This window comes from Corythoichthys intestinalis, chromosome 6 (assembly GCF_030265065.1).
Source record: "Corythoichthys intestinalis isolate RoL2023-P3 chromosome 6, ASM3026506v1, whole genome shotgun sequence".
Classification (NCBI taxonomy): Eukaryota; Metazoa; Chordata; class Actinopteri; order Syngnathiformes; family Syngnathidae; genus Corythoichthys; species Corythoichthys intestinalis.
Window position 1 is genome coordinate 25,173,255 of NC_080400.1, and position 16,065 is coordinate 25,189,319.

The 16,065-nt window shown below is 37.5% G+C and overlaps 1 protein-coding gene across 1 annotated transcript in view; it reads left to right on the top strand.

Annotated features, from left to right (window-relative positions):
• The first annotated feature begins 8,872 nt into the window (after nt 1-8,872).
• Nucleotides 8,873-16,065, top strand: part of LOC130917735 (collagen alpha-1(XXVI) chain) — a 54,856-nt gene continuing 47,663 nt past the window's right edge. The window contains exons 1-3 of the mRNA XM_057839396.1: nt 8,873-9,039; nt 13,007-13,129; nt 15,758-15,861. Of these exons, the coding sequence (XP_057695379.1) occupies nt 8,873-9,039; nt 13,007-13,129; nt 15,758-15,861 (394 nt within the window). The remainder of the gene's footprint in view (nt 9,040-13,006; nt 13,130-15,757; nt 15,862-16,065) is intronic.

Sequence of the window (16,065 nt, forward strand, 5' to 3'; positions counted from 1 at the left end):
TATGAGATAAAAGTAATCATGAGCTGGCTGCCTTTCCTGTCACATTTGTTCCGTAATGACAAGATAAATGTGTTTTTTGTAGTTACTGCTGTATCCGATACGCGTGCATACTTGATTTCAGTGAACTCCCCGTTTACATCACATCCTCTTTACTAGTGCAGGCCGATATGACCTTATTTAATATCGCGATATCTTGCAAATGTCAATATTCATCAAATTAAAGTTAATTCAGTGACTGTGTTAGACATCCAGTGGCGGACTTGGCAATTTTGGGCCCTAAGGCGAATATATCCAGGGGCCTTCTTCATGGGTCAGGGGTTAAAAAGGTGAGAAGGGTGTGGAGGAAATATGTTCTGGTACACTAGGGCTGTCCTAAACAACAAATTTTCTCTTGATTAGTCAGCTGACTAGTTTTATGATTAATCGACTAATCCAATAATTTTCTTAATTTCAACAATGAGGTTAAATGCTGATAGCATTTACTAGTGCAAAAGAATGGAAAGTAAACAGATTCAGAACACTGACTTTGCCTTTCCAACATTATTCAAAACAATTCTTAAAAAAATTCTAGCAATATTATTATAGTTTACTACTATATATAATAGTAGTATTAATTATTCATTGCCAATCATATTTGTCATGAAGAGTGCCATTTGAAAGCTATTCTTAGTGTAGAATCTGTATTATGTAGTATTTACTCAACATATTATAATATTAATTTATTCATTTAATATTAGATAAGTATGTGGGATTAACTCCAGAAATCATTATGACGAACATGACGTGCTTTTGCTGTTAACCAGCTGTTGAGTGTCATTGTATGACTGATTGGAACTGTACTACATTGTTTTGCCACAGGGTGTACTGTCGTGTATGTTATGTTCGGTGTGAAGAAGAAGAAGAAGAAAGTTAAAAGAGGCATTAGAGGCCTATTCTCAACTTCTCCCTCACTGCACTTTGGCTCTCATGGATAGCACGTTCGCTCATGTGTTCGAAATAAACGATAGCCGACGTGCAAAGTAGCAAGTGAGCTGTAAAAATGGCGAGCTTAGTGGCGTGCAAACCACGCAAACCACAAACGGGAGAGCAGAGTGAAGCTAATGAACAGCTAAGCGATATTAAACGACGCTCAATGAAGCTAGGCGACTGATACTCAATCTGTTGTCGTGGTACAGTTCATTGAAGTGCGTGTGTGTGTGTGGGGGGGGGAATATAAATGCAGCATTCAAATGGCTTTCTTTTTTGTTTAGTTATTTGGTTGTTTGGTATGCTGACATAATTATACATCACGAATAGCTGGGGGTGCTGCTGGCTCCGGTGGCCCAGGCCGTTGCTCGTTGGGGCAAGGGCAGCTGGTTGGGGGCCCCCTACTGGTTGGGGGCCTAAGGCGATCGTCTACTTTGCCTGAATAGTAAATCCGCCTATGTAGACATCTAATCAATTTGAACTACAGTCATCAATAAACCACACCGGAAGAAGAAAATCTCAGTTTGACGCAACATGGCAGTAGAAAACTATGTGGCCTCTAGGGGGCCTACCTGTCTCATGGATGGAACTTAAACATACTAGTACATCTCATGAGAGATACTGTATACGTTAAGAGGATGTCTTTTTTGCATGGTTGTGTTTTGACTAGGGCTGTCAAATTTATCGCGTTAACGGGCGGTAATTAATTTTTTTCATTAATCACGTTAAAATATTTGACACAAGTAACGCATGTACGGAAAGACCCGTTCATGCGTTGCCTCAAACAGTTTACAATGACGCCGTTTTAACACATGAAAAGGCAGAGAAATGCAAGTAGACACAGGTGTTTATTGGACCGCGCCTTTAATTGGCTAAGGCTTTGGCAGCCACTACTAACAGTCATGGTTGCCCAACTTCCCATCCTGCATTTGGGCAGAACAGTTAAGTCGCTACAGTATAATTTAGTGAAAGCACAACAAAAATAATATTCCTATCTCTCAAAAAAATAATGTTCACAAAAAGAAAAGCGCTCAATGCAAAGAGAACTGGTTTTCCCAATCAAACTAGCCAGGCAAAATACACATAAAACTTAGACTTTGCCTTGGCTAGATCTCTAATTAATTTAAAACTCGCCATTGACACCTTGTGGTGCATATCAATCACTACCTTACGTAGTTAAAGACACTGTGGAAGAACGAAAGGGAGCCCGATGTGACTTTTTGATTGAAAATTTTACAAATTTAATTAAAACGAAAACATTAAGAGGGGTTTTAATATAAAATTACTATAACTTATATATTATTACTACACTCAAATTTATCTTTCAAGAATTACAAGTCTTTCAATCAGTGGATCCCTTTAACAGAAAGAATGTTAGTAATGTTAATGCCGTCTTGTGGATTTATTGTTATAATAAACAAATACAGTACTTATGTACAATATGTTGAATGTTTATGTCCGTCTTGTGTCTTATCTTTCCATTCCAACAATAATTTACAGAAAAATATGGCATATTTAGAGATGGTTTGAATTGCGATTAATTACAATTAATTAATTTTTAAGCTGTGATTAATTCGATTAAAAATTTTAATCGTTTGACAGCCCTAGTTTTGACATTGTTCACAATGTACATAGCTAGTCCATATGCTATCTGTTGCGTCTGTAGTACCTGTGCTGCGCAAGTGCGCGTGTCGGCCATCTGAAATTGGAAACTCCGCCAGCTCCAGTGGTACGCAACCCAGATAGCAGACAGACGTTGAAATGATGTTGAATCAACATTCCGCTGTCAATCTTATTTCGTTGAATCAATGTTAACACACGACGTTGATTTATCATCACTTTTGCACCCTCGATTAATGTTGTTCCAACGTTGAAATCCTTAAAAAACTTCATTTCGGAGTTTCAAAGGTCGTTTCGATTTTTAATAACATTGGAACAAGGCTGAATCAATGTTATGTTTTCCTTCATTTTCGCCCAAGATGCTATTAATGCTTTCAAATATGCTCAGATTTAGAGGTCCTGCTTTATTTAAAGAGAGACGAAACAGCTAGGCTGACTAAAAAATGAATAAATAATAAAAATAAAAACTTTGCTAGATTTAAATTTTTTTTTAATTGAATCACAACACTATAAAACTTCATTAACGCTCAGTTATTTTGCCTACAACAGGATAAAAAAAAGTCTTAAATAGCATTATTATGTGAATTAGAATCGTATTTAGAGACGATTCAATTATATACAACAATTTGGCAAAGCGCAGATGACGAGAAATTAGTCTTTCAATCTGCCTTTTAGCCGCGCCCACCATTATAGGGCTCTAGCGTCCCCAACAGGAGGATGAGATTGGCAGGGTCATGGTTTCATCTGATTTAGAATTCAGCCCATTGAGGGGGAATTATTCAGAACGAAGAGAGCCGCAAGATGTCATTGTTTCAGTCTTTTCAGTCTATCTACTCCAATATTTTTACAGGATATTCTTTTTATCAAAGAATTTTTCCCCAATTGCTAAATTAATTGTATGATGATGACAAATAATAGTCTTGTGCTAAATGGAATATGAAATATTAAAAATACACTTATTCAGTACATGGCAAAATTACTTAATAATGGTCAAAACTGTCCACTTCTTGCACCTCCCAAACTATATTTTATGCTAACGGAGTCTGGCTTTTGTCATTTCCCTGGCCTGGCTTTGGAGATCGTAAACAAACCAGGAGGCGTGACAGCTAGCCGACATGCTAATCCGAATTGAGTGATGTTTTAAAGTCTATTCTCGGCTTTCGAAGCGAAAAATCACTCAAAACTACCCTGATCATATTACACGGCGGCGGGGTTGTCGATTGTCTTCGCCGATCGGCAACCTGCCCGGTGGCGACCAGGTTACAGCCCGTCGGACTCGTTCCCCTGCTGCGGGAAGGAGGGTTAGTTTGCCAGGGAAGCAGCACGAAAATGACCTCCGGACAAACTGGCCGACGTCGGAGGAGCGCGTAGCTGCCGTATGGTCAAAACGAATGGTGTGAATTAATGCTTAAAAACACGCCGAAGACTTAAACAGTGTGAGATCGGCGTGCAGTTGTTGTGCAGCTAACATGCCAGGATGTGTCTGAGGAGAACTTTTCTACATGTCCGTCCATAATCAAACGTAAGTAAATATTCTTTTATTTAAAGAAGGTTTGTAGTGTTTACTTTGTAATCGCTGTATTCGCGGCCATTTTTAACACAAAGTTGCAATTTCTGATGGGGTGGAAAATTTGACAGAACACCGGGCACACGAAGAGGGCAATAAGTCGAGTATAGCATTCTCCCGGTGGGCGGGGTGTACAACAAGCAGCCGGTCGTCGGCCGAGTGCCATTCTCAGTGAACAAGGAGCATGTCAGCCACAAAATGCAAGCCACCGCCGTATTAAAATGTGTGCCATGATCCCAGTAGTTGACATAATACAAAACGCGATGTTTACTCACTTCATCGTAAGTCCAATGGTCGCACAGCTGTCGCACACTTGTTTTGGCCGATCTCTGGGTGAACGGGAACTTTCTGAAACCCAAAAAGGCTCACACGCCTCTCCCTGGTGCAGCTACAAAAGACTGCAGCCGTTTGGCTGGCGTGATACGAAAATAAACGAATTAATCCGCAAAATCAGCTAAATCCCCTGTCCATCTGCATGCTATAAAGCAATGCTGTATTGTGAGATGCTGACCCGGGTGACGTCACATTCGCATTCGTCCTACACCCGAAACTGGAGCCAGAAGTAACTCATTTTCATGGAACGGGATTAAAAAAAGGAATCTATAAAACGATCGCTTCCACACACACCCAAGTGGTCCATTTCATTCAGGAGCATAAAACACCATGTGAAATATGAAGTAAACATGCTTTTTGGTGTCATACGCACTTTAAGCTTCCTCATCAGGATGACGAGCTTCGCTGTGAACTTTGTCACCAACGCGGTAAGGGACAGAGCGTAGCCACTTCTGCACAACAGCAGCAAATGCATAATGTGACGTGTCCATCCCTATCTGCCTCTTCCGTGAATCTGAAAAATACAAACAAAACGGCATTCACACAAAATTTATATCAGGGAATTCGAGCAGTTATCATGGGTTAGTTTAACATACTTCAGTATTATGTGGTGAGATCTCAACCAGCCACAAACCAAATTAGGGCTACATATGGGAATGGAGCTAGCTAGTTAGCTATCTACGATGGAAAAATTACCGCACTGTCTTGGTGTTCAATAAATTAATTTAGACAGGGCTCGATTGTGTCATATCTAGTGATTTGAACGCTTTAATTGGAAAAAGAATTATGTTCACCTGAACTAAGTTCTATTTCGCTAGCAAACAGTCTAAGTAGGTCTTCGCTTGTATGCCAATCACAGCAAATGCAGTTTTTTATAATTTCGTCAACTTTGTCACGTTGTGGTGGGCAAACCATTTTACATACAACTTTGATGACAAATGCGGTTTATTCTACCGTAAGACGTCATTGATGATAAAGGCTTTGAAGAAAAGCAACAGGCTTACCTTTATTAAACATGGCTATCCTTAGATAAGGCGTTTCCAGTGGAGTTTGTTTGAGGTGATACGCTGTCTTCCCGCTCAACCATGAACACAACTATTTTTTGACCATAACTAAGTAACTAATCACCAATTTTTCTCCTTTTGCGGCCTCAACATAAAAATGACAGGAAAAAATGTCATCGCGTGTAATTGAATTTTTCACATAAGGCTTCATCTTTGAGATAGCGGGGGTTTAATTAGTCGATGGAGTTGATTTCAACCACCATTGACTCGCGCTAGCTTAGTCACCCCGGAGCCCTGAAACTAACAAATAACTGACAAACTGCACGGAATTTGTTCAAATCAACTCCAACGATGAAATAAACCCACGCTAACTCCAAGATAAAGCCTAATGTCAAAAATTCTGAAATTCCCCTTTAAAAGTAAAGACCTAGCTGTTAAAATATTGTCTATAAAAGTTGTAAAGCAATAAAAAAACAACAAAAATTATAGAAATGAACAAGAATCCTACAACGTATTTCATAATGGGTCAAAATCATTTTTTGAGCAGATCATGTGACTAGCACCTAAGACACTAGCTTTTGCTTTGCTAAGCCAAAACTACACCTGTGGAGGCAAGATGGGTATTTAGAATTTCTGTAAACCTAAGCTTTCAAACGCAACCAACAACAACTGAACTTGAACAGTTTTATATATATATGTTTATATACAGTCAGTATTGGCCAAAAGTTTGGCGACACCTCAAAGGTGGACACTTTGAAGAATTTAGAATATAAAACCTGTTTTCAGTTAGTTCACTTTTTTTGCCATTCCACATGTTCGTTCATAGTTTTGATGTATTCAGAGAGGATTTACAATGGTAGGGAAAGTATATAAAACGTAAAAATTATTAAGGTGTGTCCAAACTTTTGTTTCAGTCATCAACATGCTTTGCCCCCAGCCCCACAAAAGTAAAACTCCGCCTATGGTTACAAACACTGACAATAAAATGTGCATAAAGGCTGGTTACAAACTGTAGAAGTGCTGGCTGTCTTGTTACCTGTAGGCTTTTTCGAGTTTTGTCGCGTTGTCCTGTAATTCCAAGTGCTCCCTTGTTGAATTGGATGTAGAGTTTTTAGCGGCCGACAGTCTTTTTCAGCCAGCGTAAAGTTTGCAAAGCACGTAGATATTTTTGTCATCTTTACTGGACAGAAATGTGAAGTAATGTCTGTATTTCCAGTGAGCAAAGGCATCCATTTGCGATATATATCCTGCCTTTCACTGTTAGCCTCGCTGCCTCGTCAGAATGCTCTGTTGTTGACCGCCGTGGCAAACTTGCTCAAACAGCATCGTAATACACGTGACCCTTTTTTTTTTTCCCCCCCGATGAGAAATGCTCTTCATACATGACTATAGTATTCTTCATTCTACATACATTATGAGGCAAAAAAAAATAGTAACGCACAGGCACTAGGGAACTAACTTTAATCGGATTACTGGCTTGGAAAAATGAACGCGTTAGATTACTCGTTATTGAAGAAAGTAATCAGATTACAGTAACGCGTTACTTAACGCGTTACTGACAACACCGGTGAAGAGGATCAGACCATGCAACATCTCCTTGTCTGCCCACTCCTCCCGACATCGTGCACCCAAGAGGACCTAGCTGACCTAACCCAGAGTGCCAGACAATGCATCCAACTGGACTGGAATCATCTGATAATACGTAGTGACTCGAGAAGAAGAAGATTGACCCTGCCCTTAATAAAACACAGTAGAGCAACACCAGCAGCTGACATGGCACCCCAGACCATGACGGACTGTGGGTACTTGACACTTGACTTCAGGCATTTTGGCATTTCCTTCTCCCCAGTCTTCCTCCAAACTCTGGCACCTTGATTTCCGAATGACATGCAAAATTTGCTTTCATCTGAAAAAAAGTACTTTGGACCACTGAGCAACAGTCCAGTCCTGCTTCTCTGTAGCCCAGGTCAGACGCTTCTGCCTGAAGGGGAATGTGGCGTAGCCCATTTCCAGCACAAGCCTGTCCACGGTGGCTCTGGATGTTTCTACTCCAGACTCAGTCCACTGTTTCTGCAGGTCCCCCAAGGTCTGGAATCGGCCCTTCTCCACAATCTTTCTCAGGGTGTGGTCACCTCTTCCGGTTGTGCAGCGTTTCCTGCCACACTTTTTCCTTCCCACAGAGAAGACTTGATACAGCACTCTGGGAACAGCCTATTCGCTCAGAAATTTATTTCTGTGTCTTAGCCTCTTGCTTGAGGGTGTCAATGATGACCTTCTGGACAGCAGTCAGGTCGTCAGTCTTGCCCATGATTGCGGTTTTGAGTAATGACCCAGGCTGGGAGTTTTTAAAAGCCTCGGGAATCTTTCGCAGGGGTTTTGAGTTAATTTGTTGATTAAGATGATTATTTATAGGTTAGTAGTTTCTTTAGAGTTCCTTTTCATGATATGCTATTTTTTGAGATAGGGATTTTTGTTTTTTCTTGGCTTTTTTGCCCAAATCATCAATATTAAAACAATAAAAGGCTTGAACTACTTCAGTTGTGTGTAATGAATCTAAAAATATATGAAAGTCTAATGTTTATCATTACATTTCAGAAAATAATGAACTTTATCACAATATGCTACTTTTTTTTAGAAGGACCAGTATATATATTTCATAATATTTAACTTACCGGCTGCAAATCACAGCAATATACATCTAATTCATTTAAACTGGGAGGTCTGGCTTTTAATGCTCAAATTTTAGTTCACTGCCCTCCCAGTCAAAATGATTTGGACGTCTAGCGCCGTCAATGGTTGCTTATGAGTGCATATAATTAGACGGTCAGTTAGAAACGGCTTTACGTGCCAAATACATCTTTTTGGATTTGTCAGCGTCAACGACTGACTTTTATGTGTAATTTGTCCCCAAAATGACATGCAATGGTTTTGGTTCCCACGTTCATTCTTAATGAAGTTCCAGTAATTAGGCGGTTACTTAGCGTTTACGCACTGGGTGTTCTTCCACATTAATTCATATTTATGGTTTCATAGTGCTGAAATAGGTGCTGTTTGTGTCACGTTAGTTTAGGGAAAGACAAGAAGTGGTTTTATTTTCCTAATGCGGTTCTTGTAATTAGACGGTGACTTGGTAATGGCTTTTATGCACAGGGTTCAGCCCTTGACTCGCATCCAGCGCGCCTTTACGCTCGGCGGTTATTTGACTCCGCACAATGTCACACACGTCAGTGCGCCACATTGTGCTGCGGTATATAGGAAGAAGCTGTGACAGCACCACTTTGTTTCACGCCGGCGACGAACTCAGACGACCACCACGTTAGGGATGACTTTTTAATTTGCTCGGTCGTCGACACCACGCATGCACTTAGAAATAAGAAGCAAAATGGCTTTGCAGTTTTGGTTCACGCTTTGCACATGGACATGCTTATTCGGGATGTCGCTGGCAACAGGTTTTGTTTATCGGCTCCCGGGCATCGGGGTACAGCGGCAGCGCGTAGTGCCAGGTTTGAGTGGCAAAAATGGACCGCCAGGAGCCCAGACACAACTCAGGTAAGCATAAATTACGTCCGCGTGCTAAAATTGGAATTTTGACCAATCTTAAAACTTGAACCAATATAGGTTTTGATATTTCGACGGCATTCTTACTTTTGAAGTAAGGTGCAGACTGTGGATAACAGTCCACGAATGAAGACTACAATTCCCAGAACGCACTGCCGTGGCAGGTTTTGGTGCCATACTCTCATCTGGGGATGTCCAAAATTTTTTTTCCTGGGGCCCCCTGTCAGAAAAATCAAAGACTGCAAGAGTCAACTTGAAATCCTTTCACTTTCAACTGCTAAGCAGAGGACCAGAATTGGATTTAAAAAAAAAAAAAAAAAAGACTGGGGGTTTTAAAAGTGTTTTTTTTTTTTTTTTTTTTTTTTTTTTTTTTTTTTTTTTTAATTTTTTTTTTTATGGAATGAAAGTATTAACTCATTGGCTTAAACTGACGGCGATAGACGCATAAGCGTATTTTAAGGGGGGGCCAGGCCCCCCGGTGGCCTAAAAGTGTCATTGCATGTCATTTTCTTTCATATATATATACTGTATATGTATATGTATATATATATATATATATATATATATATTAGAGAAAAAATATTTTCAAAAATGATTTTTTTCTTTGATTGAAAAAATATTTTTTTTTTTTGATTGAAGCAACTTTTTGGGGGATTGAATGATTTAGACACAAATGTCCTAATTACAGAGCACGTCATTTTCATAGTATCGGAATCGGCAAAAAAATATCGGCCATGCCTTTTTTTTAATATATATATATATATATGTATATATGTATATATATATATACATATATATATATTTTTTTTTATTAAATTGTTTTCTAATTGTATTTAACGTTACAGACATAATATGTTACACTCATCCAGAGTCTTTAGTTCAGACTTAAGGTAGGGTTATCAAATTTATCTCGATAACAGCGGTAATTAATGTTTAAAAAAATGTATCACGTTAAAATATTTTACGCAATTAATGCATGCGCTGCACGACCCACTCACGCATTGTCGCGCTCAATCTGTAATGGCGCCGTTTTACCTATATAGAGAGATAAAAAGCAGCGTAGAATGAGTAGAGGGAATTTTGGCAGCCTTTGGAGCCTTTTTTTAATTGGCTAAAGCCTTACAATCCCTCTCCCTACGACTAGAAATATCATGGGAAGCAATGTGGGGAAGCAAGTTAGCAATTGAACTTTTTCTTAACACATTATGTTATTTCCCAACGCAGACAAGATATATCAATTGGTAGCACTACGGACAGTCATGGTTCCACTTCCCATCATGCATTTGGGCATGGCTAAAGTATCATTTACTGAAAGCTCAACAAATACACTAGATGGCAATATTTAGTCACAATATACAAAGTCACAAGTCTTTCTATCCGTGGATCCCTCTCACAGAAAGAATGTTAATAATGAAAATGCCATCTTGAGGATTTATTGTCAAACAAATACAGTACTTATGTACTGTATGTTGAATGTATATATTCGTCCGAGTTTTATTCATTTTTTTCTTAATGCATTGCCAAAATGTATATGATCGGGAAAATTTATCTGGTATGGTTGGAATTGAATTGGGAGCAAAAAAAAGCAATCGGATCGGGAAATATCGGTATCGGCAGATACTCAAACTAAAACGATCGGGATAGGATCGCGAGCAAAAAAACATGATCGGAACAACCCTAGTCCTAATCATAAAATGGCCTAAACACAAAAAGGATTGCTTCAATCAAAGAAAACTTTTTCAATGAAAAATTAAGTGTTCAAATGCAAATTTTCAATCTCAAATATTTTTCTATGATTGAAAATGTTCTTTTTTAGATTGAAGTGATTGTTCTTTTTTAAAATCTATAATTTTATTATTTATTTTTTGATTGAATAACAGAGAAAAATGTCATATCCAAAATGTGACCCAAACACAAATCAACATTACTTCAATCCAAAAGTTGCTTCAATCCAAAAAAACTTGACAATAAAAAAAAATAAAAAAAAAATAAAAAATAATAATAATAATAAAAAAATAAAATAAAAAAATAACTAAATAAATAAATAATTAAAAATCAAAGAAAAATAGCTTTCACATGCAGTTTTTTTTAGGTTTTTTTTTTTTTTGTTTCAAATGTATTTTTGCATTCAAACACATTTTTTTGATGAAGCGACTTTTTTTGGTTGAAAATGTATTTTAATTGAAGCAAAATTTTCTTTTTTATTGAAGCAACTTTTTTTTTGATTGAATAATGAAGACACAAATCTACCTCCATATGGCTCCGCCCAGGGCATAGAATTTTTGACTGGGGTAACTACATTGGCACGACACCGGCGGGCGTACCAAATTCAATTGAGGAAGATCTTGGCCAAAAGTATTGCCTAAGCAGCCTGATTTAAAATTCCCCTCAAGAATGATGGGAAACAAAAAAAAATGCTCATTGTCAACTTTAACTTATTATTATAAATATTTTTGTAAGTTAATTTTATTGCTCACACTGCGTTTTGGGGTCATCAACATGTTGTGCCCCCCTTGCCCCAAAGTCAAATTCCGCCTATGGATAGACCTCCAATGTATTTTGACCGGGAGGGCTAGCAGCAATCGTTTGATCGCTATATTATTTAATGTACAGTATTTATTCTACAATTCTTTTCACATATTCGTGTTGTACACTTGCACCAGTTGCAATCGTCCTTGTCATTCGGTTCATCCTAAATTATACACAATTGTGCAAAACCAGAGGTGGGTAGTAATGCGTTACATTCACGGCGTTGCATGAGTAACTTTAAAAAAAAAAAAAAAAAAAAAAGTACCTCCTAAGAGTAGTTTTATTAAGCCATACTTTACTTAAGTAGATTTGTGAAGAAGAAACGCTACTCTTACTTAGCTACTTTGGGCTACACTAGTTGTTACAATTTTCCTCTTCATTCTACCCATTCGAGTTTACTTTTTTTTTTCTTTTTTTTTGCCAGAGACGCTAGCAATGGCTCAATCACGTGACTCCATTGTACCAATCAGACTCAAATTGCCATTCTACGATCACGCTGGCCTGTTCAATCACGTGACATCTTTCAAAAAAATTAAGTATTTGACAGAACACCCCACCGTCAACATGACTCGAAAGCGCAGATTTTAACCCCTCTCCCAGTTTTTATTTGGCACTGATTGACCACGAAAAACCGGAGATATGATCCTTTTAGTTTCATAATCGGACTAATAATGCTTTATTTCTGTAGATATTTTTTCTTTTGCCGAAATTCAATGATTTTTTCCCCCCTGTATTTCTTTGTCTTAATGTGGTTATGTAATAGGTTATAGTAAAGTCTAATAATAAAAGTTCATATAGATAACTTTGTGCTGAGAAAAAAATACCATTGTTTAAAAAAAAAAAAAAATATATATATATATATATATATATATATGTATCGCAAGCAGCTACTCACAATGTTACTCACTTTTACTTTTACTAGAGTAATATTATTTTGAAATAACGCTACTCAAGTAAAATATTTGGCTATTCTACCCAGCTCTGTGCAAAACTACAGCTAAACAGTCCACTTAATTGATTTAGTAGCACCCTTACTTGGCAACCTGTGTGCTAAGACACACTTTGCACCACGGGGTTTGCTTATCCCCTTCAAAATGCATACTGTCTGAGTAATGTGTTGAATTTTCATGGCAAGACAATCAATGAGGACTTGTTGGTTCTCGTGATGCCGATCGGTGGTTGACACGGAAACAACTATCTGTGTCTGATTTGTACCATTTAAAAACAAACTATTCTTGTGCCAATTCTCTACCAATCACTGAAAAAAAATCTAACCTTGTTCTTTCTCTGTCCAAGATGCACCCTTCTAGCAATTTTAACAACCGTGCAATTCATATTCTCAAAATAAATCTGAAACAATAAAAAGACTGATAGATGTAGGTAAATAACATTAAGATGCATGACCTTTCTTCTTTGTGCTGTACCTTAGGAATTGGTGTCAGTACACTGTGTCCAAAACAGTATCCTGTCAGGTGCACAATGGGAGTCAACCCACTGTGCAGAGGGTGCTTCAAACCTGCCGTTGGCCCGCCACTTGCTCCAAAGTACTCAGGTATTGAAACTTCATGATTCCACCCACCCCGAAAATTGTCAATCCATTTATCATTCTTTCAAACACATTTTCCTTTTATATAATGAAATGACGTCGCATACAATTTGCTTGATGCTTCTATTGAACATGTAAATTTAAAAGTAAAGGCAGGGAGTGTGAGTTTGTTTGTTACTCATTATCTTTTTAAGGAAATTTGGAGCGTTTGGTCGCACAAACTTACCTGATTTTCAATTTACAAGTTGATGCTTACATTGAAAAAGAAAATCTGATAGTAAAGGCATGGAGTGTGATTTTATCATGAATTTGTTATAGTTAATATTTATTTACACATTTGTTTTGTTATGTTCGGGTTGCACTCGTAATCTATTCAAAGCAGATTAGCAATTTTGGTGTCCGATTCTTTGGACTCCCATGAGTATTTACCTAGTAGAGAAGAAAATGGATAGATCAACATATTTTCTGATCGTAATGAATCCCCCTTTAAAATAAATTCACTAAACTGATGTGAATAGTTCCACGTGTGCCACCTGGACATTAAGATGTGTGGACAACTTCCCGTTGGTAAAAGAAATATGACTTTCTGGTGACCCGTTAAAATTGATGATGAACTCCTGATCTGAGCTGGTACTTTTAAATTGATCTTTTAAAAAATCTGAGCATCAAATTGAAAATTGAAAATCAAAGTAATTTTGGGTTGCAGTGATCCCTCGTTTTTCGCGGTTAATGGGCACCAGAACCACTTTCCCCCCCAAAGTACGGTATAATAAGAAAAGTACGGTATAAGTACGGTATAATAATAAAAAAAAACTTTTATTTATGTATATGGTGGAAAACACTCTGGTGACTTCCGCTCTGAGACCCCCAATTTGCCAAATTTAAAAATTGTCCGATATGCATGTGTGATACATCATTGGAAAGCTTAAAACATTAATTTTCTGGGGGAAGAAACATTTTGAACAGTAGAGCTTTTTTTTTTTTTTTTTTTTTTTTAAAAAAAAACCTTTTTTTAAAAAAAAAAAAAAACACAGCAACAGACAGCAAAACCCTATCTGGAGGTGAGAGCACGCGAGAGCAGAATTACAGACGCCATGACTTTAACGAGATATTATCGTGTACTTACCTTATTTCGATCCAAAATCTCCATGTAGCACGTATCACTGAGTGTAAAGACACAGCTGTGAATGGCCACAGCTGGATTTTTGGGGGATTTTATGGGTGAAACATGGTAACAGAACAAGGTTCGAGATGCAGAAATCGCAGACATCAAGGAGTGGTCGAGATTTTCTTTTTCATATCTTTACCCTTTTAGGCGTTTTTTTTTTTTTTCAATTTTTCTTTGTTTGGATCGATTATATATCATCTAACTTATCGGAGAAAATGCGACAGTAACAAAAAAAAAAAAAAAAAAAATACAATTAAGCGATAGTTATGAGGTAGATGTCCGTGACTTTTTTACAGACACCATTTTTTTCATTGTGACGTCATTTGTTTAAAAGTTTAAAATATGCTAGTGAATAATTTTTTAAAGTCGTTTTTGTGTTTTTAACGAAATATGAGACATCAATTAATGATTCTAAGCTAAAAATGACAGACATTTTGAATAAGAAAATATATTTAATTACCTTCGTTTTATGGCTGGGTTGAAACAAAAGCGGCTGGGCGACGTCTGTAAACGGGGGTTTCCAGAGTAAAACGGACAAAATAAAAATAGTTTGGGGGCTTAATGCGCCATGAATCTGCTATGACAGCATATAGACATATTGTTCTATCAAACACAACAGTTGTTTTGGCTTAAAATACAGCAGTTTATTTTAAAGAGGAGTGCAAGAGCAGAAACTGCTTTTTCAGTCTTGTCTGTTTTCCGCCATGTATATGTATATATATATATATATATATATATATTAATAAATGTTTTTTAAGCACTTCAAATGTAATACTTATAATAAACTGTAAACATGTTACTGTCCCACTGAATTATTTTCAAACAAGAATAACGTTTAAAAAAATGCTTGTCTCTATAAAATGCTTTACAGTATTGAGTGATTCCACTCAAATCCGCTCAAACTGCTCACTTACACACAATGAGTTGCCACGGCAAATGTTGAACAAGCTAAACAATGATTGACGTATGCGGCGCTTTGAAGTTTTGGCTTCCAAGCGTCTCTGGCAAGATCAAACCTTAACGTCCGTCAATCATCGTTAACTTTAATAAGCAACACTAGTCCACTGCCTGACCAAAAAAAGCAGCAAGATGGAGAATGAGACTACGATTGGATCAGTGCAGCTCAGCTGTATTTATTTATTTTATATTTTAATTGGAAAACAAATCCGCGATGAAATGAGTGCGCAAAGTTTGAAACGCGAAGTAGTGAGGGATCACTGTATTTCACTTTACACAATACTAAAAATGCTATGTTTTCCGATTAATTTCGTATTTTTACTAAAAAGTGAAAATTGATTGATTGCTACACGGATTATTTCCTGTTTGTAAAGTTATCAAGTCTTTAGTGTGCGTTAATCTCACTTTGACATTGTGTTCCCCCTTATGTCAAAGTTTTATCTTTACTCTCCTGAAATTAGACAAACTTCACTTGTCATAATAGTTGTGTGTGCTTGTTTTTAAATCAGTTACAGGACTGTCCTCAGACCAACATTCGTGGTCTCGTATAAACAGGTGACTTCACTGGAGTGGAGATGCTGCCCTGGGTTCGTTGGCAAGGAGTGTCGTGAAGGTGAGAGTACTCATATCCTCTCCTCAATTAAAAAAAAAAATACAATGCAGGAAAAACACAGTTTGGGTTTAAGAGTGTCTCAAGGCTACATCCGATTTTTTGAGCTTCATTTGTTGTGCGATAATGAGTAGCGGGCTAATTGTGCTACTGTTCAAGTAGTCTCTTTGATATGACCGCTGGTTTCAATTAAGTCTGTTTTGGATT